Source organism: Eptatretus burgeri, chromosome 2 (genome assembly GCF_056783735.1).
Source record: "Eptatretus burgeri isolate ZD-2024b chromosome 2, Ebu_testis_v1, whole genome shotgun sequence".
NCBI classification, from domain to species: domain Eukaryota; kingdom Metazoa; phylum Chordata; class Myxini; order Myxiniformes; family Myxinidae; genus Eptatretus; species Eptatretus burgeri.
In genome coordinates, this window is record NC_140962.1 from 45,837,174 (window position 1) to 45,862,122 (window position 24,949).

A 24,949-nucleotide genomic window follows, 5' to 3' on the forward strand; every position below is an offset into this window, starting at 1 on the left:
ACGCAAGGTCCCTCTGCTCAAGCCAGCGCACGTCCAGGCCCGTCTGAAGTTTGCCAATGACCATCTGGATGATCCAGAGGAGGAATGGGAGAAGGTCATGTGGTCTGATGAGACCAAAATAGAGCTTTTTGGTTTAAACTCCACTCGCCGTGTTTGGAGGAAGAAGAAGGATGAGTACAACCCCAAGAACACCATCCCAACCATGAAGCATGGAGGTGGAAACATCATTCTTTGGGGATGCTTTTCTGCAAAGGGGACAGGACGACTGCACCGTATTGAGGGGAGGATGGATGGGGCCATGTATCGCGAGATCTTGGCCAACAACCTCCTTCCCTCAACAAGAGCATTGAAGATGGGGCGAGGCTGGGTCTTCCAGCATGACAACGACCTGAAACACACAGCCAGGGCAACTAAGGAGTGGCTCCGTATGAAGCATCTCAAGGTCTTGGAGTGCCCTCGCCAGTCTCCAGACCTGAACCCAATAGAAAATCTTTGGAGGGAGCTGAAAGTCTGTGTTGCCCAGTTACAGCCCCAAAACCTGAAGGATCTGGAGAAGATCTGCATGGAGGAGTGGGCCAAAATCCTTGCTGCAGTCTGTGCAAACCTGGTTAAGAACTATAGGAAACGTCTGATCTCTGTAATTGCAAACAAAGGTTTCTGTACCAAATATTAAGTTCTGTTTTTCTGATGTATCAAATACTTATTTCATGCAATAAAATGCAAATTAATTATTTAAAAATCATACAATGTGATTTTCAGGATTTTTGTTTTAGATTCCGTCTTTCACAGTTGAAGTGTACCTATGATAAAAATTACAGACCTCTACGTGCTTTGTAAGTGGGAAAACCTGCAAAATTGGTAGTGTATCAAATACCTGTTCTCCCCACTCTATATGTATGTGTGTATATATATATATATATATATATATATATATATATATATATATATATATATATATATATATATATATATATATATATATATATATATATATATATATATATATATATATATATATATACATACACACATAGCACAGGCCAAATGGCCTCCCGTTTCCAAGCTCCTTGTATTTCCTTGTGTCGATGGAGGAGGGCGTATGATTTTCTAGTCATTTTCCCTCTCATCTGCGGAACTGTCTTGCTTAGCTATTTTATCCTGCTTTTTAGCCGCGTCGCGTTGCGAACGCTGGCTCTAAGAGAGCTCCGCGTTGTTCTTCTTGTTCTTCTTGTTCTTCTTCCTCCTCTTGTTCTTCTGGTGAAGACAAAACCTTTATGACGCGGCTCTTGGACACATTTGTCCTTGTTCCTCAAGGACTTCAAGTATGGAGCACACTCCCATCTAATACCACCACATCCCTACCCATAATGTTTTCTATCCCCATTAACCCTTACCTACCGAACCCTATGCCATTACTCTCAAGTTAGTGTTTCCCCCACCTCCTGTCTCTCCTCTTGCTGTTTGTTTATTCCCTTACTTATTGTGTCCAACTGTTGCCCCACTGTGAATTCATACCCCACATCATCTCTCTTGCATGACCTTCAATCTTGTAAAGAAAAAAAAAAAAGAATATATATATTTTTAACATTATCATCCGCTAGATGAAGCCATTCAGTTCTCTGAGCCTTGGCTCGTCCGTTCCACTATTCTTACGTCTTTGGGCTAAGGGGTATTCCACTTTTGTGCCTATTTAAACTTTTTTTTATTTTTTTACTTTTTCTTCCTTCTAAAGTGCCTTCAGATTTTGCTTCCAAATGAAAAGCCCTGTATAATGAATTGACTGATTGATTCTCTTCCTCCTTCCCTTTTTCTTCCTTCCTTGACCGAAAGAGCCAGAGGAAACAGCGGTGCTCATGCCAGGGGATGTGGAGGTCGAAGTTGAGCCCAATTGTACCCTTGAAGAGGCACCAGGGCTAATTGCTGGCCCAGCATGGTGGCGTCCAGGAGGGAACAAGCACTGCGGTAAGCTTGTACTCCTGTCACCTCCACTTTCTCATCTCATACCTTTTCCTGCATGCCCCCCTCCCCCCACCCTCCGAGTGCTGGGTAGCAAAAACTTGGCTTAGAATTTGGGCAAGTTTGCAAAAAATAGTTGTTTTTTTTACATCATCAAAGCTTGTGGAAGAGGTAGAATCAAGCATATGTAAATCAATCACCATGGGGGATGCATGGCCTCAATCTAAGTTGTGTTGACAGGAACAGCTGGCCACCACATCCTACAACACAGTAAGTTTGCCAACATCGTTAACATGTCCCTAAAAAGTGTGACGTCATAGGAAATGACATTGATGGAAACAAATTTTCCCATTTATATTAATGTAGATAAAATTCTATGTGTCCAAAGTTGAAATCTTTTTGCACTAAAAACACCTTTAACGAGTTCACCAAAGAGCATATTTTTGAACATTTACATTCAATACATCCTAATCATAAAACAAGAAAGATGTCATGCAGAGCACAGACCTTGTGAAATGCATAAAACAAATTTGACATTAAAAATAATCAGTGGTTTAATTAAATGATCAAATATGCAAATGCTCTTCAAATTCCAAGTCAATGGGATGAAAATTCTGGATTTTAAAATCTCACCAAAGGTGTTGACCTTTGGCCTATGTTGACCTCAAAAATAATTGGTGGTTGGAGTCTGAACAAATATGCAACTCCACTTCAAATTTCCAGTCAATTGGATAAAAATTGACAATTTTAGAAATTTGGCCTCTGTTGACCTTTTGGCCAATGTTGACCTCAAAAATAATTGGTTGAATTCAGTAACTTGATGTGCAAATTCTTTTCAAATTTCAAGTCAATCAGATGAAACTTGAGGATTTGAGAAATTTGACAGTTTTTGACCTTTGGCTTTTGTTGACATCTTGATCTCAAAAACAACAGGCTTCTTCTTGATGACAAATTCTACCAGATGGTGAAGATCCATTTAAAATTGTGATAGACAGATAGAATAATGCACACAATCAACCAATATAATATATTGGTTGATATCAAGCAATAAATATCATTGGTTGATATCAACACAATCAACCAATAAAAATTACAGCCTGGACATACACATTGAATCTCAGTGGTAAACATGGATTTCGATCAAAACATTTATGGCTGGTCTGCCACTTCACCAATGATGTCATCCTTAAAATACTTTAGTCCCCATTGGGAGTGGAATGAGACGTGTCAAGATCAGCGGTTTCAGAGATAGAATGTTTTTTTTTTTTGTTTTTTGTTTTTGCGTTGAATCCAATATGGCTGCCATACCACATGACCTATGACGTCACAATTTTCATTGAAAAATGCTTCATGGGGGGTCACTCCTACCCTGAAAAATTTGGCAGATAAGTGGTTGCTGGGGAAAAAAATGTTAAAAAAGAGCAAAAAAAAAAAAGGGTCTAACAATAATAATAATAATAATGAAAATTATTTAAACAAAATTATCAGTCTTCTCCATATTCTCAAAATAAAGCTTTGTTGAAAATTTGATGACAAAAGCTCAAATTATAAAAAAGAAGTTGTGGCCCAGATAGACACACAGACAGACACCCAGAAGTGAGAGCAAAACCCTGTCTTAAGCTGCAAGGTGGACGGACTAGTATAAAGCATTATGTAAATAACAAAAATAGGGGCAATACCCCTCTGGTATATTAATGATACAGAGGAGGAAGTCAACGTGGGATGGAATCAGCAAAATGTGCCAATGAACCAATGTTATAGCAAATACCTATTTGGGGGGGGGGCACTCCCACCCCATGCCCCTCAAGCCCAAAATTTTTAATGCTGTGAACAAATTTTGGTATGTCACAGGTGATGAAGGTTGTGGTGAAGCTTCATCAAAATTGTGGGTGTGGTTTTGGAGAAGAAAGCAAATACATATTTTCGGGGCACCCCCCCCCCCCCCAAGACCACAATTTTTTTTAATTTTTTTGTTTGTTTTTAATGTCGTGAACAAACTTTGGTACATCTCAGGTGATAAAGGTGTTGGTCAATTTCATCGGAACTGTGTATAGTTTCTGAGAAGAAAGCAAATGCATATTTCAGGGGGAAACCCTGCCGTACACCTCGTTAGACCTTGATTTTTCCTTTTAATGTCATGAACAATCTTTGGTAGATCACGGGTGATGAATGTGGTGGTCAAGTTTCATCGGAATTGTGTGTTTAGTTTCCGAGAAAAAAGCAAATACCTCCTTTTGGGAGCAACCCCCTTAAACCCACTTCGACCCCGATTAATTATTTTAATGTCGTGAACAAACTTTGGTACATCGCAGGTGATGAAGGTTGTGGTCAAGTTTCAACCGAATTGCATGTGTAGTTTCTGAGAAGAAAGTTATTTTGGGGGGCAACACCTGTAGACCCCCTTAGTGGCCAGTATTTTTTATTTTTATTTTTTATTTCTGTAAGTGAGCGAAAAAAGTAACCTGTCAAGTATAGTGCTGTACTGAACTGTACTCACCGACAATGGCCATGGATGAAGCCTGTGGAGGTGGAGTATGAGGGGTTAATGGAGGGTGAGTGGGCTATTGTGAAGAGGAGGATGATGGAGCAGAATTTCCCTCCCGCAATGCCTCTCTACATGATGTTTAGCTGAAAGTCACTTCAAAATAAGAGCATAGGTTCACCGTGTGGATGCTGAACAAAGATTAAGGTTTAGTGGAAATTCACTTCAAAATAAAAGCGCACTCACGGGAACTGACATCATTGTAAGGAAATGTCACAACGTTGTTAGTAAAGTGTTCCTCTATTAGTCTATTGGATGGCGATGCGGGGCACCGACGTGAGTCCTCCCCTGCATGTCCTGCCGCTATGCAGTCCGTCTCTGGCAGCGGCTTTCCCGTCTGCGTTCCTCCTTCCTCACCAACATTCATTCTGCATGCCACACAACCCTGCTCACCAGATGTGCACACGAGCACCTGCTCGCACGCTTGCCTTACCCCACAACCATGCCACTCTGCATAAGCCGCATGGTTTCGACCTCACGGCAGCGCACCGGAGTGTGTCGCTCACATAGCCATTCCGTCCCGACCCCAGAGACCCGAAAAGCGGGTTCTGGAAGCTCGTGTGTGGGGCCTGCTCTCCGCGCATACTCGGGCACACACACCACCTTAGGGATAGATTCCATCTCGACCTCCGCTACCAAGACCTCCTGCTCTCCATTCACACCATTCCTATGTGTGTCGGCATACCTGTTTGTTGCGGCCTCAATGGCCAGCTCCACCTCTTGATCTGGCTGCTCTGCCAGCTCTCCCTGCACTGATAATTGCACCACCTGTGGGGCAATGTGCATGAAGCACGTCTCAATCCCAGCCCGTCCTTTATCCTCCTCAGCCAGGGCCACCTCCAACTATCCCCTTAATCTCTTGGCCCAGGCCAATAAATCCTTTACTCTGGTGCTCCCATTGTCTATTTTAACTACTTCTATCTCTTGTTGTGTCACTATCTCTACTCTCCCCCCTATCTCCATCTCCCATTGTTAAATTTTATTTCCATTCTCCCTTGCTGGTGCTGTTTCCCTTGCTCTCTTAATTGCCCCCTCTTTTGTAAATCCCCTGGCTTTCCTGGCTGTGCACCTATTCCCTTTATATCACCTTGGCCTGACCAACTGCCAAGGCCTGCTCTGTGTTCTGCATGCCTTGCCAGGTTTCCCACCATGGTCTCCATTTTGGCCATCAGTTTGGCTTGACCCCCTTCTATTTCAGTCCTGCCTGTCAGCGCTGGCTGTCATCTCAGCCCCCAGCCTGGCCTCCATATCAGCCATAAGCCATGTAATCATAGCCGTAATATCGGGGCTGTCCCCCTGCTGATGTAGTGACCCTGGCCTGTTGTTCCCTTCTACTGGTACAATGGCTAACTGGAGGGGAATTCATGGGGCTACTAGTTAGTAGAGTAGATACCACCTCACCCTATATGGGTCCCTCAACCTCCATGGCTATTGGGGCTAAGGTAGTGTCTAACCAGTGTGCATCCTCATGATTATGGCCACTTTGGTTCTCCATCTGGATTTAAATTTACGTGCCAATCATACTCTGCAATTTCATTTTGAGGCAACAGTTTCTCAAGCCTTGGGTCCACATTCCACTCCTGGCATCAATGTTATAGTCGTCTGGTCATCCCAGTTGCCTAATTTGAATCCGGCGAGTCGCCTCAACGTGACCATAACAATCGACTGCTTTGGTGTCTTCACCGCTGGATGAAGGTTGCGAAGATGTTGGATGTCCTTATGGGAGCCCTCGAGGTGCTGAATGAGGAGTCTGAGCCACTGGGATTACAGGTTTCCTGGGTCAAAACTAAGATCTAGGCTTTCAGTGACACCTTGGATGCTGCTATCTTGTCTGTACCTGTTTGTGGTGAGGATGTTGAAGTCACGGAGAGATTCACTTACCTTGGCAGTGATATTCATGTCTCCGCTGGCTGTGAGCCATAGGTAAATAGACATCTGGGTCGGGCCTGGGGAGTCATCGATTCACTGCATCATGGGTTGTGGCGCTGTCGTTACCTATGCAGGATGATGAAAGTCCGAGTCTTTATGTCCTTGGTGTTTCCATTCTTTCTCTACTGATGTGAGACTTGGACTCTGACCAAGGATCTGAGATGGAGACTTAACTCCTTCAGTACCAGGTCTCCTTGGCTATTGCTGGTCAGACTTTGTGTCCAACAAGCCGTTTCTGAGAGAATCAGATTAGATTTGTTACCTGTATAGTCCGTGAGCGTCAGCTGCAGCTGTATGGACATGTGGCTCGTTTTCCTGACGCTCATCTTGCTCAACAGATTCTCTCAGTGAGGGAGCCTCGTGAGTGAAGGAGGCCGACGGGCCGACCACATTCCTCGTGGTTGTAGCAGGTTGATCGACATCTCAAGGCGATGGGCAGACGGAGGACTTTGAGTACTGGCATAAAATGGATGCAGCGACGCGCTGCTCTGGCACATGCTCCCATACCTGACCTGACCTGACCACCAGATTACATGTCTATGCTGCGATACCATTCAGATTCGAAGTTCGAATTAGCCCAGCGTTGCACCAATTAGGTGTCGCATGTCTTATGCTAATTAATCAAGCGAGCCTGATCTGGTTTGGTTTGTGGTGTTGAGACCCACAGCCAATTAATCCCTTAATGGTTCTCTCTTTAATCACCCAAAGAGAACCACCACGGCCAGAATTCACCCCGAGACAAGTATATGTATTTTCAAAAGTCACGGGAAGGGGAATCTACAAGAAGCAATCAGTACAAGTAATAAATAAATGGTAACAACCCCTTAACCCTTTCTGATACATGCCCTCTTTACTTGGATGTCGAGACTGGAAGCGATGTTTATTTGTCTCTCGTTCCTGCGTCGATTCATGTGTTCCTCTTGTAGGATTAGTACTTCAATGGATGACGTGCCCAGTGTACCTACAATGCTGACTTGAACTGGTTGACCGGACCATTTTTGCGTTGACTGCTCTTTCAGGTCCTGAGTTCCAGTTGTTGATGCTTCTGACTGAGAATCCATTCTACCTTCGTCTTAATCTGCAGTGGTATTTCCCAATTTTTGGTCTGTGCCCTCTGGTTCTCAACCTTTCATCAATCTCGAAGAATTTCATGGCCTCCAGGTTATCAAACTTCTTTACAATTTTAAAGACCTGGTTGAGTTCTGCCATTCGTATTCTGTAAGCCAGTGTTGGTAATTTCAGAGCTATCAATCTGTATTCGAGATGGGTATTCGAGATGTCATCCATCAGGTATTAGTCTAGTAACTCTTTGTTGTACGTTCTCCTTCAGGTCTTCATCCTTCTTGTATGTAGGGTACCATACAAAGTTTCAGTATTCTCGTGTAGGCCTAACAATGGTCTTGTCGAGTTGAAGAATTCCTTTCTGTTTTATCACTGAGAAGGATCTTTTAATGATTCCCAGCTTCATGTTGGCTCTCTTGGCAGTGTCAGCAGCATGAGTACTGAAGGTTAGACTTGGATTGAATATAATGTCAAGGTCTTTTTCCTCTTTCCCCTCCTTGACTTCCTTCTGCCCTGAATCATCTGACATGGAGTATGTGTATCTCCGATTTTTTCCTCCCATAATGCACTACTTTACATTTCTCATCATTGAATGGTAAATTGCCACTTTCTAGACCATTCAGTGACAGCATCCAAGTCTTTTTGAAGGGCTTCAGCATCATCTTGACAGTCAACAACTGTATAACTTAGTGTCATCAGTAAAGAACTTCAGGTTTGATTTAACATCCTCTGGGAGATCGTTGATGAAGAGGATGCACAATACTGGTCCCAGTACACTTCCTTGTGGAATGCCGCTCACAACATCCACCCTGTGCGATAACTTTCCTCTCAAATGAACTTTATGTGATCGTCCAGTCAAGTACTCCTCTGTCCAATTTAGTAGACATCCTTCAATTCCATATGACTCAAGCTTGCGAAGAAGGTGCTGATGTGGCACACTGTCGAAGGCCTTTCGATAATTAATCTAAGTACATGCAGTCAATATTTTGTCCCCCGTCAAGATTTCTTGTCCATTGCTCAAGAACTTCCAGTAGTTGGGTTGCACTAGATCTTCCACTGTGAAATCCATGCTGTTCTGCACTTGTTAAATCATTTTTGTCCATGTGTTTTATCAGGACTTTTCTAATGATCTTCTCCATTAACTCTCACACCACGAAGGTCAAACTTACTTGTCTGTAGTTAGCTGGATTTAGACTTCTCACCCTTTTTTGAAAATTGGCACTGCAGTAACTTGTTTTCATAACTTTGGTACACTTCCCTCCCTCAAGAGTTTGGTGAATATCATCCGAAGAGGTTCACTTATTTCTTCATGGGTTTCTTGTTGAACACATGAGTGTATCCCATCTGGTCCTGGAAACTTGTTGATGTCCATGTGCGCAAGAAAGCACTCTATGTCTTGTGAAGTATATGCTACATCAGATATGGTGGCTTCTGATCTCAGTTCCTGACTGGGCATTATTGACACATCCTATTGTGAATAAACGCTCCCAAAGTATGTATTGACAGTTTCTGCCTTTTCTGCGTCACTCCTTGCCCAGTCTCCATCAGATGTTTGCAAGTCATGGACTCCTGTCTTAGCCTTGGATTGGCTCTTCACGTATTTCCAAAAGCTCTGATTATTGATCTTGACCTCTTCTGCTAACTTGTTCTCAAATTCTGCTTTCGTCTGTTTCATTGTTGAGGTTGCTGCTTCTAGCTTTTGTGTAGTCCTCCCATTCATCTTTGCTTTCCTTGTTTCTATGTTTGAAATATCTATCCTCACCTCTGTTTCTCCTTCACTGACCCGAGAGCTGCTTTGTTCATCCACTGTGGCCGTTTCCTCGTCATTTTCTTTCTCAAGGGGATGCAGTCCTCTATACAATTCTGAATCGTACTTTCACATGTACTCCATGACTCTTCAAGTGGTATCTAGTAGTTATTGCTCCCAGTCAACCTCTCTCAAACTTTTGTCTCATCTTGTCATAATCTGCATGGTAGTAGTTCCTGGTTAGTAACACCTCCTCATTCTGTGATTTGACTGCTATCTGAAATAATAATAATGTCACGTGATCACTCATGCCCAAGGGTGGATGAATTTCCATCTCGGAAATATTTCCTCTTCCTTGTTCGTCAACAGCAAGTTCTGGAGGCTAGGAGTTTGCGCATCACTATATGTTGTTTGTTCACGTAAATGTTGATGAAGAAATCGGTAATTTACACAGTCGAAGAAAGAATGTCTTGTGTTGGAATCAGTTCCTCTGATGTTATTCAGTTGCCAGTTTATCTCTCTGTAGTTGAAGTATCCGACTACAATTAACTCTCTGTAGATCAGTCTACTTGCTTTCTCTAATGGTGCACACAGTTCTTTATTATTGGCTTCATTGCTTGTTGGACTCCTGTACACACAGCCAAACAGAAGCATAGTCTCTTCTTTCCTGATCTGGACCCACACTGACTCTTAAAACTTCCCCTCATCCAGATTTGTTAAGAATCCTGAGATGCTGTCTTGAAGGTAAATAACCACTCCTCGTTTCACAACACATCGTTTATCTGGTAGAAACATCTGGTATCCTTGTATCTGGGGTTCACAAGGTTGGACTCGTTGCCCTGGTTGAATATTCTTCTGATAAATCTGTTAGTGCTACTATATCTGGTTTCTGCATCTCCAGTCCAGTTTTCAGTTCATCTGTCTTATTCCAAACCGTGCCACAGTTTGTGGAGAAAAATTTAAGGTTTGACAATGACATTGTATTACGTTCAGTTTGCAAATAATTGACATCAACATCTCGTTCATTACATGGTGCTACAACAGATACACTTTGCAATTCACTTTGTGCATCTCCATGTGAATCACTTGCCACTTGAATGTGTGCTTGTTCATGTGGTGTGTTGATGCTTGCTGTGCTAGTATGTGTGCACTCCTTCTGTAGTTCTCTTCTAGGTGGTTCCTTCATGGGGACAAAAAGTTCCCTGTATTTTTCCATCCATTCCGAATAAACAGGTTCTCCTCGCTGTTTGGCTTTCTTTCTTTCAGTTCCTTACGTAACTTTTTCTAATCATCTCTTTCTCCTTTTGTTCGGTCTCTATATATCTGTACGGGTTTATCTCTGTTGTTGCTGCTGATACTTCTGACTTTCTGCAACACTTCATCTCGTGTATCAGCTTGTCTCATGACAACTTTCATTGGTTTGGAGCTGGCAGCATCAACTGGTTTTTATGCCTCCGCACCAAGGGTGCCGGAGGCATTATGTTTCCGGGTTGTCCGTCCGCCCGTCCACCCATCCGTCCGTCCATCTGTCCGTCCGGATTTTCGTTTAGGCCCTAACTCAAGAAATATTGGACAGAATTTCATCAAACATGGTACAAAGGTAAAGTTAGACAGGGCAATTAACCGATTCGATTTTGGGCCAGATATAATAAAGGTCGAGGGTCAAATATGTCAATACTCAAGTGTTTGTGTGGGAGAGCGGAGGCATACCCGTCGACTGCGCGCAGTCAAATTACTCTAGTTTTGTTTTGTTTTGTTGTTTTTTAGCCAAGCCTGTACAAAGTTTTGATCGCATAGCTCTCCATGTGCAAGTCGTTCTTCAAAATTGAATTGACTTCAACTGTATCATCCTCCTTCCGGTATTCTCGAATTTGGCTTCTCGTATTCTCGTAACCCCCAAAAATATAAAGGCGCTGTCACACCTTGAAGATTTAGCCAGCAATGGCAACGTATAGAAATGTATGTAAAACGTTGGCGTACGCTGAAATTTTGATGTTTTTTTTAAAGTTTTTGTCGTATTCATAGCGAGTTGGTCGTATGCATAACATATTAGTAACGTACACAGAACGTTTCGTTGTCTTATAGATAACTTATACCAACGAATGATTAGCGTGTTGTCGGCGTTCACAACCTATGTCCAACGATAGTCTAACTTATGCATAGCGCGCTGCATGTATCGCCGACGATCACGTGGCGTAGCCAATTAAAAAGCTGCCGCTCGCCGATTCAAACCGCCTGAGAATTGGAAGTGTCAACATCGCAGTCACACCTTGACGATTTAGCCAGCGTATGCTGACCTCTGAAAAATGTGTCTAAAACGCTGGCACAAGTCAAATACGTTCTGGGTAAGTTTGGTTTATGTGAAGAGCATGCTGAAAAACGATGAAGTACGCTGTCATACGTCGTAGTACGTCGTGAAATTTCAAGCATGCTGAAAATTTTATGACGTACTCGCTGTATGGCTCACACCTTCTGCTACGCTGGGAATAAGTTGTAGGCACGATATGCGATCGTTGACACACGTCGACACAAGTTCCTTGTAAGTTACTCATAAGTCGAAACACGAAGAGGTAATGTTTAGCATTCCCGAAACTTATTTTCTCCGTCAAGGCACATTTTCTTTTTTTCTCCTTGGCTCCGTGAAGGCATGTGACGAAATATCTGAAGTTGTTGTTGTTGTTGTTTTTTTTTTTAGTCTATCAATGGCTGAATTTTAAAATATATTCGGACATTTGCTTTTAAGTTTCGACGTCGACGTCACAATATCCTCAAACAGAAAATATTCATAGAGGAGGAACTAAGAATAAGTCATGAGCAAACTGAAGAGGCAATCAGACGTGACGTAACGGCACGTGACGAAATATCAGAAGTTATTGTTGTTACTTACGAAATCTTCGATTTCGTAAGTATATTGATGACTTCCGTCGTTTGTTTGTGTGTTTGTTTGTGTGTGTGTTTGTGTGTTTGTCGGCATGATAACTCGAGAACGGAAGAAGCCACCAATGTCAAATTACACCATGTGTTTCAGGAGGGTGATGGCTAGCGCTGATTAGATTTTGGTCAAAATCTGTCAGAGGTCAAGGTCACAGTGAGGTCAAACATTCGATTTTTGATGGTTTGGTACAGAATCATCAAAGAAACTTCTGGTTTGCGTTGCTACCTTCTCTAGAGACAGCTTTTATTAGACAAGGTCAGAGGTCAAGTTGACGATTTCGTAAGTACCAGTCTCTGACTGCTTGTTTGTTTGTTTTTTTTTAAACGCTGCCAATACGCCATTATACGGAAGCTGTAAATTAGAAACACGTTCAGTAAGTTCTGTGGTCATCCGGAAGATGTCAATCAAATACGTCTACATACGTCAATATGCGTTTGAGGTACGTTACACATATGTTCAAAGCACGTTACTCATAGGCTAGAAATAAGTTTTGGGTACGCTAAGCATTATCTCGACGTGTTTCGACTTATGAGTAACTTACAAGTAGCGTTCCTCGATCGCATAACGTGCCTCGACGTGTCAACGATCGTGTAACGTGCCTACAACACCTTACTCATAGGTTATAAATAAGTTTCGAGTATGCTAATCATTACCTCAACGTGTTTCGACTTAGGAGTAACTTACAAGTAACCTGTGTCGACGTGTGTCAACGATTGCATAACGTGCCTACAACTTATAGCCAGCGTCGCGGAACATGTGAGTCATACGCTGGCATACGTCGTAACATTTCAAGCATGCTAAAATTTGAGGACAACCGCAAAGTACAATGATGAAAGCCAGCGTACTACGACATATAGCAGTGTTTTTCAGCGTGCTCTTAATGTTATCAAAACTTACCCATAACGTATTCGACGTGTGCCAGCGTTTTAGACAAATTTTTCACAAGTCGGCATACACTGGCTAAATCGTCAAGGTGTGACGATTTAGCGCCTTAAGATTGTTTCTCCTTTTCTCTCTTTCTTCTTGTTCTTCCATCTCTTCTATTATCAGTTTATCCATCTTTCCTCTGTCTTCACACTGATCGAGTTTCCTGTATTCACCGGTATTCCCTTCCTGAGTTCATCCAGTTTTTTTTCTTCTCTACGTGGATCTGATTCTCATTAACTTTCCCTCTGCACTCTCTCTTCTAATCCTTCAATCCTTTCATTTCAGTTTGTAGTCAGGCTTGGTTCACTTGTAATGTTATCATTTTTATCATGTTACCAGTGGTAGAATTACAGGTTTCACAATACCAGTGCATGAATCCAGTCTCACTCATCAAATTCATTAATAGTTTCATAAAGTTTCATTGATACATTCTAACATGTGCAGTGAAACCATTATTTGCATACCTCACACTCAATGGCTGAATCATCATCAAGCACTACCAAATTGCAGTTTCCACATTTACTGTTGATCAAGTTCCTTCCTTTAATTTTTGTGTCATGTCTCTCGCCATCAGCACTAACATTCCCCTTTATATTAGCAGTTTTATTGTCACTTTCCTTCCTTCCCTTCTTGCACCTCAGACCTCAGAATTAGACACACAACAAACCACAGTTGTTCGAGCCATGTTTCTCCTCAAACCACGTTTCGCCTCAAACTCAAACACCGCGACACCTCCATTGCTGGAGGAAACAAATGGAGACCTCAATTGTCTAGCCGAAGGGCCCAATCACCTGGCGTTGTACCTGGCACGGTCGACGGACCTACGCAACCAAATCGCTTAGGAAGGGGGAGGAGGGAAGAAAACTCGGGGTGTTTATGGTGTGTGAGTGGGAGGTGCAAAATGTGGTGCAGCGTGATGCAAGAGGTGGAGGTGTGCGAATCAGTAATTGTTGCTCTTTTAGTTTGTGCATCCACTGCAAATGGGACAAAGATGGGAGAAAAAGATGTGTGAGAAGACAGCTTAATGGGGCACATGTGAGGGAGTTTGTAAATGTTCGGTTCATGATAATGACTGGAACACCATCAACACCAAGCGCCGATGACCCAAAAACAACCCCGGCATCCCTTGCTCCAACCTGCTCGCTTCGCTCGGTTGCGCTGCCCTCTCAGCTCGGATGATGCTTGGCTCAGCAAAGACGAAGGACAAAGAAATTCTATTCAGGAGATTCAAGAGACCAGCTGACTGATTTGCTCTCTTTTTATAGAGCCTGGTGTGGAAGAGGGGCCAGAAAGCGGATCAAAGACCCTGTGGGCGTTTCCGAGCTCCTCCATTGGCACACAGACATCACCCCGAGCCATAGCCACGCCCCTCCAGATTCCAGAGCTGAAAATGGCTTCAGTTATGCTTCAATCTGGCCACCCGACACAGCTCCCCAATTAACATTAGCCGAGGGTCTTCGGGAACGCTCTCCGGCCATGAACTTGTGCTGAACTCCGTTCAAGCATTGTTATTTAGTGGAGCGCCAGGGCTACCCGGACGTCATTGAGCGAGCCCTCGCGCATATTTGCACTTTAAGTTTCGTGCCAAAATACCCCGGCTCGTAATGTCCTTCATTTCCCCCACCTCCTCAGAGGCGGTGGTGAGTGTCCAGGAGTTAACTGTGGTTGGGGCAGTTTGTAGCAGTTGTGAGGTAGAGGAAGTGCTGTAGCATTTGTGGTGAAGGTGTTAAAGTGTTGGGAGCAGTTGAGGGGATTTTGATGAGGAGGTTGAAGAGGTTGGGCATGGTTGTGACGTTTGTGGTGAAGAGGTCAGGCATAGGTTGTTGGGATTTTAGAAGGCGTTGTGAGAATTATGGTGAGGGTGGTGAGGGTTTGAGGTGAGGCAGTTTGGTTTATGGCAGGCTATTTGAACAGGAAATGGTATGCGGTTTGAATGGAAACGCTACAGCACATACTCATTACGTCACTTGCCTGCCGGTGGTGTGCATGCATGCAAGCATGGTGAGGTTCGTGTGTGAAATAATGGGAAGTAAAACATGAAAGAATAGGGGACTGAAAACCTATCGAAAAGCCCTATGCAACGCATCTTGTCCCATGTACCCGCGAGACATGTTTGAAAGAGCTAACTAAACAAATAATAATGAGATAACTGTCTTTGGATCGCTACATGCTGGATGCCATTGCTTTGTAGGAGTGCCTGCTTTGCAGAGCCGCAACACTTTACTTTACTGGACTTTAGTCCGGTGAGCTTATGCGATCAAGCGGTATCCATAGGTCAGTCAGTCAGTCAGTCAGTCAGTCTGTAAACACTTCAGTCATTATTGCTTGAACCAAACACACTGTTTTGATGAAACTTGGCCACAAGCTTCCTTTCTGATGCCTCATTAAGGTGTATTGATCGCAACAAAATCTACGCTCCTTAATGGGTTGAAATCGGGCTTAAAACGCTAAAAGTTCCTGCCCTATCCTACAAAGGGCATTGCATCAGCAGCACAGACATATCTTCAACCAAAAACGTGACCTGTAACCTGTAATAAACATCGGGGCAATACCCCTGGGTGCTCACCTGGTAGTAGCTGGATAAGCTAACCAAGGAACCACTGGTAGGCATGGGTGACCCCAAAAATATGTAATGGAGAAGAAAGTAAATACCTATGGAGTTTTTTTGTTGTTGTTAAAGCCATGAACAAACTTTGGTACATCACACGTGATAGAGGTTGTGCTCAAGTTTCATCGAAATTGTGTTTGTAGTTTCTGAGAATAAAGCAAATACCTATTTTGGGGGGCAACACCATCTGTAGACCCCTTTAGACCCCAATTTTTTTTTTTATGGGATGAACAAACTTTGGTACATCATGGGTGTGATGAAGGTTGTGGTGAAGTTTCATTGAAATTGTGTGTAGTATCTGAGAAGAAAGCAAATACATATCTTGGTGGGCAACACCCCATGCACCCCCTTAGAGCCTGATATTTCTCATGTTATGAGCAAACGTTGGTACACCTTGGGTGATGAAGGTGGTAGTTAAGTTTCATTGGAATTGAATGTCATTTCTGAGAAGAAAGCAAGTATCTCTTTGGGGGGGAGCAAACCCCCCCCCCAATAAACTCCCTCCCTAGACCCCTCAGACCCTGATTTTTATTCTAATTAGTGTGCCCAGTCAAATGGACTGGGTAACCTGTTGTTTTTCTTCTGTTTATTTATTATTTCCTTATTCTTTTTCTGCCGACAATTTGCAGGTTCTTTCGCTTTAAAAATCATGTTCTCAGGAACGGTAAGTCCGATCGAAACGAAATTTTCACCACAGTATGTATCTTTTTTGAAAACAAACTTAATTGATAATTGTGACGTCAAAGGTCACGTGGTACGGGCACCATCTTGAAAAAAACCGATAAACTTTGGACCTCTGTATCTCTGAAACCGTGCAATGGAATTTTTTTTCACTTCATACATTTTAATGAACTTTTCATCCGGAACACGGGTGATTTTTGTGACGTCATCGGTGAAGCGGTATCCCGGTGAAAATTCATCAAGTAGAATGCTGCATAGGAAAAATCTGAAATTTCTTGAGCATCATCTACACATCAATTCACCTTAGAAAAAAATATTATGACATCATGGGTGACTTGGTTCGGCAGCCATCTTGTTTTGAATTTTTTTTTTTTTAAATATCTTCTCCAGAACAGCTGGACAGATTGAGGCGAAACTTTACACACACATTACGCATGACATCCTTTTTCAAGTTTGTTAATTTCTTATTGATAGGTCACATGGTTTGGCGGCCATATTGAATTTACCTTAAAACCTTCAAACACCTCCAGAACGGCTGGTCAGATCAAGGGGAATCTTCACAAATGTATTTTCCTTAGGTAGGGGATATAGTCAGACAGCAGTTGTCACTATCTGATCAGTACTTCAATAAATTTGCCAACTTTGATTTTTCACTTTTATTTGTTCAAGGACATCATACTGAATCACTTTCAACTTGTCTTCCAATTTTCAGTGTCATATTTCACCACCTGGGGGCACTTTTTCAAAATAGCTGCCAAAATCACAGAAAAATGTTCACAGGAGAGGAGTTTAAATGTTCACAAAATCACAGGAGAGAGTTTAAAGACTATGCTGGAGTAGAAAGCAGAGAAGCATCATCCCTCCATCATGAATTAACAGGCGATAAAGGTACTAAGTTGGTGCAAAATGCTGCAAAGCTTGTGCAGGTCATCAGCAAGCAAGGAAACCCATTTGAGGAGAGTGACATGTTTAACCTGGTGACATTCGCTGTAACCCCAAGTGAAGTACATCAGAACATTGAAAATCGTGATCAACTTGGAAGAGAATCAATAGAAAAGTTTATTTTGAGTAGAATTGTTGAAAAGACAGTTGGATTTTGGGATCCGCAGAAGAAGAACAACATTGCCTACTTCAGGGATGTTGGACCTGTAGTAAAGGCAAAGGTTAAGGGCCAGTTGATGTCCATCAAACAGGAGAGAAACCTGCTTTCTAGACTACTGGTTGTCATCAAAAGTCGACCTGAGTTCCAAGTGAAAGATGCAATAGGAGAATATGAATTTGACAGTACTCCACCATCCAACTTTCAGCCAGATGGTAGTATGATAATGCTCTCTGGTAAATCCCAGGTAGTGCAATCTGTCATGAATCTGCCTCTACCAGAAGATGTAAATCAGCCTTCAGAATAAGATGCAAATGGCGACACAGCAACACCAATTCTGATAGTAGACGCAATGTGCATTGTCAACATGGTGATGAAGACAGATGAGAGGTTTACCGCTGCTCATTTTGCAGCCACATTTGTTGAAATCATTGACAGCATGAGTAAACCATATAAGGAAATTTGAGTAGTCTTTGACCAGTATCTAGCTGGGTCTCTTAAAGAAACAACACGAGACAAGAGGACCAAAAAGAACACATGCATTCATTACCATGTTAATGATTCTACAAAGATCAATAATGTGAAGTCATTTCTGGCACACATTGACACTAAAGCTGAACTCACCCAATATATCGCGGATAAATTGCTAGATCATTACAAAGGAAGCCCAAAGATGGTTCTGGTGATGCATCACACACTGATGAAATCCAATGGCAACTTGTCTGACATAGTGTCAATGTCAGAAATGACTGCAGGGCATCACAACCTGGAGGAAGGTGACCAGTTGGTCTTGTTAAATGCTATCGATGTCATGCACAAAGACAAGAATGCCAAATTATATGTATTTTCCGTAGATACAAATGTCCTTGTTTTACTCACAGGTACCTATCCATTGCTTCCTCCAATGACCTGCTTACTTAGGAAAAAAGGAGAAAGGATACCAATCTGGGAAAGCTTCCATAAACTTGGAAGAGAGAGCAGATGCCTTGGTGGGATGGTATGCCTTCAAAGGGACAGACAACATGGTCACATTTGCTGGAAAGGGAGTCACAAGGCATTTATGAGTAGTGATGGCCGCATAATAGATGCATTTACTGCTTTTAGAAGAAGTACTGAAGTGCCAGAGTGGGTTTTCAAGCAGATGGAACGCTACGTATGTATTTTGTACAAGCCATCTGGACGTGTAGAGAGTGTAAGAGAGTAACGGTGGTCCCTGTTTGCACAGAATGGAAAGGAGGGCCGGCAACTCCCTCCCACCCTCGGAACATTAAAACCTCACACAAAACGGGCGTTTTCATGGCGTTTGTTTGGAAGTCATCCTGCAAGCCATGCCCCAACATTCCGCCACCAACCAACTATTCTTGGCAACTTCAGGATGGTAATTTGATACCAGTATTAAGTGAAAATCCACCAGCACCAAAAGCTCTTTTGGAGCTTCGAAGCTGTTCCTGTAGCAGTTCCTGCATGACAAACAGATGTGGATGCCGAAAGAATACACTGGTGTGCACCGATGCTTGCGGATGTGGTGATGGGTGTGAAAATTCAGAGGACTATATTGCAGAAATAGAAGAAGAGGAGGAGCTTTTTTCGACCAGTTCATATTTGACAAGCCCTATAATATTAATCTGTCATAGACAATACAGGGGTGATGAACTTACGTGATATAATTTGAACTTCAAATGGTATTGCATGGAAAATGTTCATTATACTTCACAAGTATTGGTAACTAAACAAAATTGATGTCAGGATACTTGTCCAAAAAGCGTAACAATAACGTATGGCGGTCTGGGAAAACCCGTCAGAAGTCGTGCTGGACAAATTCCTAGTTTGAACAAATGGTACAAACACATCAATTTATGTTTACTTTCCATTGTTACCATGCATGCTTATTCCAAAAGAGTATGGACCTGCTTATTCCATACTCTTTTGCATAAGTGTACATGGTAACGATAGGAAGAAAAAACAATAGATTGTTAGGTTGCGTGACCGTTTTAAACAAGGAACTTGTCCATCGCGACTTCCAATGGGTTTTCTCAGACCACCACACGTATTTCATCTGTAGGTCTACAACAGTATTGTCGATGAGTAAACAATAATTGATTGAGTTAAGGTGTATCCAAATCACTAAAACCTTAATATGTCAAGTATTGAAGGAAATCATCTTTAACTCGTGAAAACATTAGGGACACTGCATAAAGGTGAACATTTTCAGTTGAATTTGAACCAAAACGGTAATCTTTATAATGAATGATACATTTTATGGGAATTTTTAATGATTTTGGCCTCCATCTTGGAGAAATGCGCCCTCTTTGAGTAGTTAACTACAATGTTTTTGATACTTAAGCTTACTGTTAAACTTACTTGAAGATCATTTGGCCAAAACATTAGAAAATATCATTCTAAATTGCTGGAATTATTGGGGAAAATTACGTTTTTAACAGCTTTTTTATGATTTTGGCAGCCATTTTGAAAAAGCGCCCTCACATGGTGAAATACTTAACTGAAAATTAGAAGACAAGTTGAAAGTGATTCATTGTGATGTCCTTGAACAAATAAAAGTGAAAAATCAAAGTTGGCAAAATTCTTGAAGTCGGTGACAACTGCTGCCTGACTAATATAAGTTTGTTAATAAATAATTGATAGGTCACATGGTTTGGTAGCCATGTTGGATTTAAGAAAAATATTAAATAATGTTTTCTCTCGAACTGCTTCATCTATCGAAGCAAAAATTTGCATCCATCATCTACCTATATGTCCACATACATGGTAAAAATTATGACATCACAAGTCACATGGTTTGGTGGCCATCTTGGATAGAAAAACGCACATTATCCGATTAACACAAAGCTTCAGACACCTGTTCCCCTACATGATGTGAAACAGATTTTAAATTTCTGATGTCATAGGTCACATGGATTGTCAGCCATCTTGGATTGAAAATTAATAAATTTTAAAAATCTTCTTCTCCAGAACAGCTGGACAGATTGAGGCAAAAATTGACACACACTTTCCCCAAGACATCCTTTCACAAGTTTGTTAATTTCTTATTGATCGGTCACATGGCTTGGTGGCCATATTGAATTAACCATAAAACCTTCAAACATCTTCTCCAGAATGGCTAGACAGATCAAGGGGAAACTTCACAAACATATTGCACACGAGCAGTGAATATAAGTTTGTTAATTTCTAATTGATAGGTCACATGCTTTGGCAGTCATGTTGGATTGAAGGATAAATATTAATTAATGTTTACTCTGGAACCGCTGCTTCTATATATGTGAAACTTCACAATTATAATATAGCCGACATGTGAAACTTCCAATTATAATTTAGCCGACATGTGAAACGTGGGTTTAAAATTTCAACCCGATAAGCCACAAGGTTTGGTAGCCAGAATTATTAGGTCATCTCTATCATCTCAGTAGAGATGACCTAATAAAGCCAGTCTCGAAGTCTGTCCGCCCGTCCGTCCGTCCGTCCGTCCGTACGTACGTCCACAATCAAACCGAGTGGAGACAAATAACCAATAGTGGAATGGATAGAGGTTGATGAGACATGCACAACGATATAACTTTCAAGGTCGTCCAAGGTCGAGGTCAAGGTCACGAGGCTGTCAAAGTGGCGAAAATCGTCGATTTCAAATCTTATCTCCTCCCTCATTTATCAAGAGAGATCAAATGTTATGAGTGATTCAGATACTATGGACTATTATCTTGAACAACACGGGCCATTTTTTTGAAATTTGCTCTCGTTCTGATTTTATAGTCCTTCAAACTTCGCTCTGATTCTTACATGTCCGGTGCTAACTTGAAGTGGTCATCCGGAGGCCGGCGCCAATCTCTGAAGATGATCCGGGTCCTGCGCAAATTTTTGCATATTTTTGCTCCGTATGGGCCGTTCATAAAGTACATACAAAATTGAGGGGGTGGGTGGTTTAAAGCCCGCGTACGGGCTGCATACAGGGGTGGGTGGGTGGTACGACGGCTGCATACATACTTTATGAAAGTGGTGTCGGACTACATGAAAGCGTTTCAGAAGATGAAGGTGAGCCTGTCGTCATCGCGAGGGGAAAAATATCCCCGTTCACAGGAACATTTTCGACATGATGTTGAATCCGTGGACGTCAATAATTGTTCCATATTACTGTATAACCGTAGTTAATAATTACTGATGCATTTGAGATAAATCTACAGTTCGATGTGACCTTCAAGTATTGTGATGTGATATGAGACGCATATGGGGGTGGGTGGGTGGTCACTTGCCTGCATACAGAGGGGGGTGGGTGGTTTTGAAACCCGGAAGTAGAGCGTACGTACTTTATGAACTGCCACTATTCCAGTCTGGCACAGAGTTACTTTTTGAACTTTTTTGAGTTGGGCAAAAATATGAGTTCTGCCGAGTTGTAATTTGATTTTGCTTCTGTCGACCTCTGACAGAGATGACCGGCACTCCCGCTCGGGGGTATTTTTTAATTATTTGAATCTGAGAACTTTTAGATTTTTTCTTTTCAGAAGGCTCACTTGGCTGTACCTGAATGTGTTTGAGGGTACAGGTATAGCAGTTCAATTGAAGCCGACGATGTCCCCAGGACAAAGGGCTAACTGCATACGTAATAAATAGATTGAACACTTTGTGCTACACAGTTCGTTACTCGTCTGTTCCATGCAGCCTCAAAGCAGGGATGTATTTGTATAACTCTTAAATAATGTTTTCTCTGGAACCACTTATCCTAACAAAGCAAAACTTTACAACTATCATCGACAGAAAGTCTCACGGTTTATCGAAGGCGGACATCTGGGTTCCAGTCATCACTGCCAGCAGTTATAAAGTGGCAGTTCTAGTTTTTTATTATTATTATTATTATTATTATTTTTAAACTCCGCCATCGAAGATCGGAGGTTACTGTTTTCACCCCTTTCTGTTTGTTACTTATGAAATCTAAAGATTTCGTAAGTATATTGATGACTTCCGTTTCTGTTTGTTACTTACGAAATCTAAAGATTTCGGAAGTATATTGATGACTTCCGTTTCTGTTTGTTTGTTTGTATGTTTGTTTGTTTGTTTGTTTGGAGGCACGATAACTTGAGAACAGAAGAAGCTACAAATGTCAAATTACACCACGTGATTCAGGAGGGTGATGGTTAGTGCTGATTAGATTTTGGTCAAAATTGGTCAAAGGTCAAGGTCACAGTGAGGTCAAATATTCGATTTTTGTTGGTTTGGTACAGTTATCTCGAGAACGGAAGAAGTTACCAATGTCAAATTACACCACATGATTCAGGAGGGTGATGCCCAGTGCTGATTAGATTTTGGTCAAAATCGGTCAAAGGTCAAGGTCACAGTGAGGTCAAAAATTCAATTTTGATGGTTTGGGACAGAAACATCGTAGAAACTTCTGGATTGCGTCGCTACCTTCTCCAGAGACAGCTTTTATTAGACAAAGTCAGAGGTCAAGTTGACGATTTCGTAAGTATCAGTCGATGACTGCTTGTTTGTTTGTTTGTTTGTTTGTTTGTAGGCAGGCACGATAACTCGAGAACGGAAGAAGTTACCAATGTCAAATTACACCACATGATTCAGGAGGGTGATGCCCAGTGCTAATTAGATTTTGGTCAAAATCGGTCAAAGGTCAAGGTCACAGTGATGTCAAATATTCGATTTTTGATGGTTTGGTACAGATAACTCGAGAACGGAAGAAGCGACCAATGTCAAATTACACCACGTGCTTCAGGAAGGTGATGGCTCATGCTGATTAGATTTTGGTCAAAATCGGTCAAAGGTCAAGGTCACAGTGAGGTCAAACATCCAAAAAATGATAACTCGAGAACGGAAGAAGCTACCAATGTCAAATTACACCACGTGATTCAGGAGGGTGATGGCTAGCGCTGATTTGATTTTGGTCAAAATCGGTCAAAGGTCAGGGTAACAGTGATGTCAAACATCCAAAACATTCGATTTTTGATTGTTTGGTACAGAATCATCGTAGAAACTTCTGGGTTGCGGCGCTACCTTCTCCAGAGACAGCTTGAATGAGACAAGGTCAGAGGTCAAGTTGACGATTTCGTAAGTGCCAGTCTATGACTGCTTGTTATCTTGCCAAAACGAAGTTTTTGCAAGATATGTTAGTCAGTTTGTATGTTTTTTTTTGTTGTTGTTTGTTTGTTACTTACGAAATCTAAAGATTTCGTAAGTATATTAATGCCTTCCGCTTCTGTTTGTTTGTTTGTTACTAACGAAATCTAAAGATTTCATAATTATATTGATGACTTCCGTTTCTGTTTGTTTGTTTGTTTGTTTGTTTGTTTGTTTGTAGGCACGATAACTTGAGAACGGAAGAAGCTACCAATGTCAAATTACACCTCGTGATTCAGGAGGGTGATGGCTCGTGCTGATTAGATTTTGGTCAAAATCGGTCAAAGGTGAAGGTCACTGTGAGGTCAAATATTCGATTTTTGATGGTTTGGTACAGATAATTCGAGAACGGAAGAAGCTACCAATGTCAAATTACACCAAGTGATTCAGTAGGCTGATGGCTAGTGCTGATTAGATTTTGGACGAAATCGGCCAAAGGTCAAGGTCACAGTGAGGTCAAATATTCGATTTTTGATGGTTTGGTACAGATAACTCGAGAACGGAAGAAGCTACCAATGTCAAATTACATCACGTGATTCAGGAGGGTGATGGCTAGCGCTGATTAGATTTTGGTCAAAATCGGTCAACGGTCAAGGTCACAGTGAGGTCAAACATTCGATTTTTGATGGTTTGGTACAGAATCATCGTAGAAACTTCTGGTTTGCGTTGCTACCTTCTCTCGAGACAGCTTTTATTAGACAAGGTCAAAGGTCAAGTTGACTATTTCGTAAGTACCAGTCTATGACTGCTTGTTTGTTTGTTTGTCTATAATCATGAATAAAAAATTCTGCAGAGCACAGTGATCATTGGAAATTTTTGTAACTTCGCATATCAGAGGACTTTTGAGGTCCCTTTCAGTGCACAAAATTTTGAAGGTCAAGGTCAAAGGTCAAGGTCACTTTATCGTAAATCAGGGGAGTCGACGAAATCCTTATTTTTTGAGTAATTTTGATCGGATCGTCTTCAAACTTCATGGGAATATAGTTCATGGTCTGGCGCTCAGCTGATTAATTTTTGGTGGCGATTGGCCTTGACCTTCATGGTTAGCACCTCAGGTCAAACATATTTGACCCCAAGGTCAAATTTTCAAGTTTTAGGAACCATATCGTGGAGTACCTCAAATTGAACACCTCGATGAGTGCTTTCTAGATATGTCAAGCTTGAGACATTATGACGTTATTTGGTGACGTTATGAGGCAAAAGCATATTTTTCATGGTTACTCTGTAGAACGATTCTCATCGGAATCTCTCATTGGCAAATATTCCTCAAGGAGTCGCTCCTGGTGGAGAGCAGCTCTGTTCACCTCAGTGTGACCTTAAAGAAGTCACAC

General features: G+C 41.9%; 1 protein-coding gene across 1 annotated transcript in view; it reads left to right on the forward strand.

The window, feature by feature from the left end:
- Positions 1-24,949, forward strand: part of LOC147031963 (uncharacterized) — a 230,344-nt gene that overhangs the window by 56,331 nt on the left and 149,064 nt on the right. Inside the window, exon 6 of the mRNA XM_085850276.1 lies at positions 1,831-1,962. Coding sequence (XP_085706402.1) covers positions 1,831-1,962 — 132 coding nt within the window. The remainder of the gene's footprint in view (positions 1-1,830; positions 1,963-24,949) is intronic.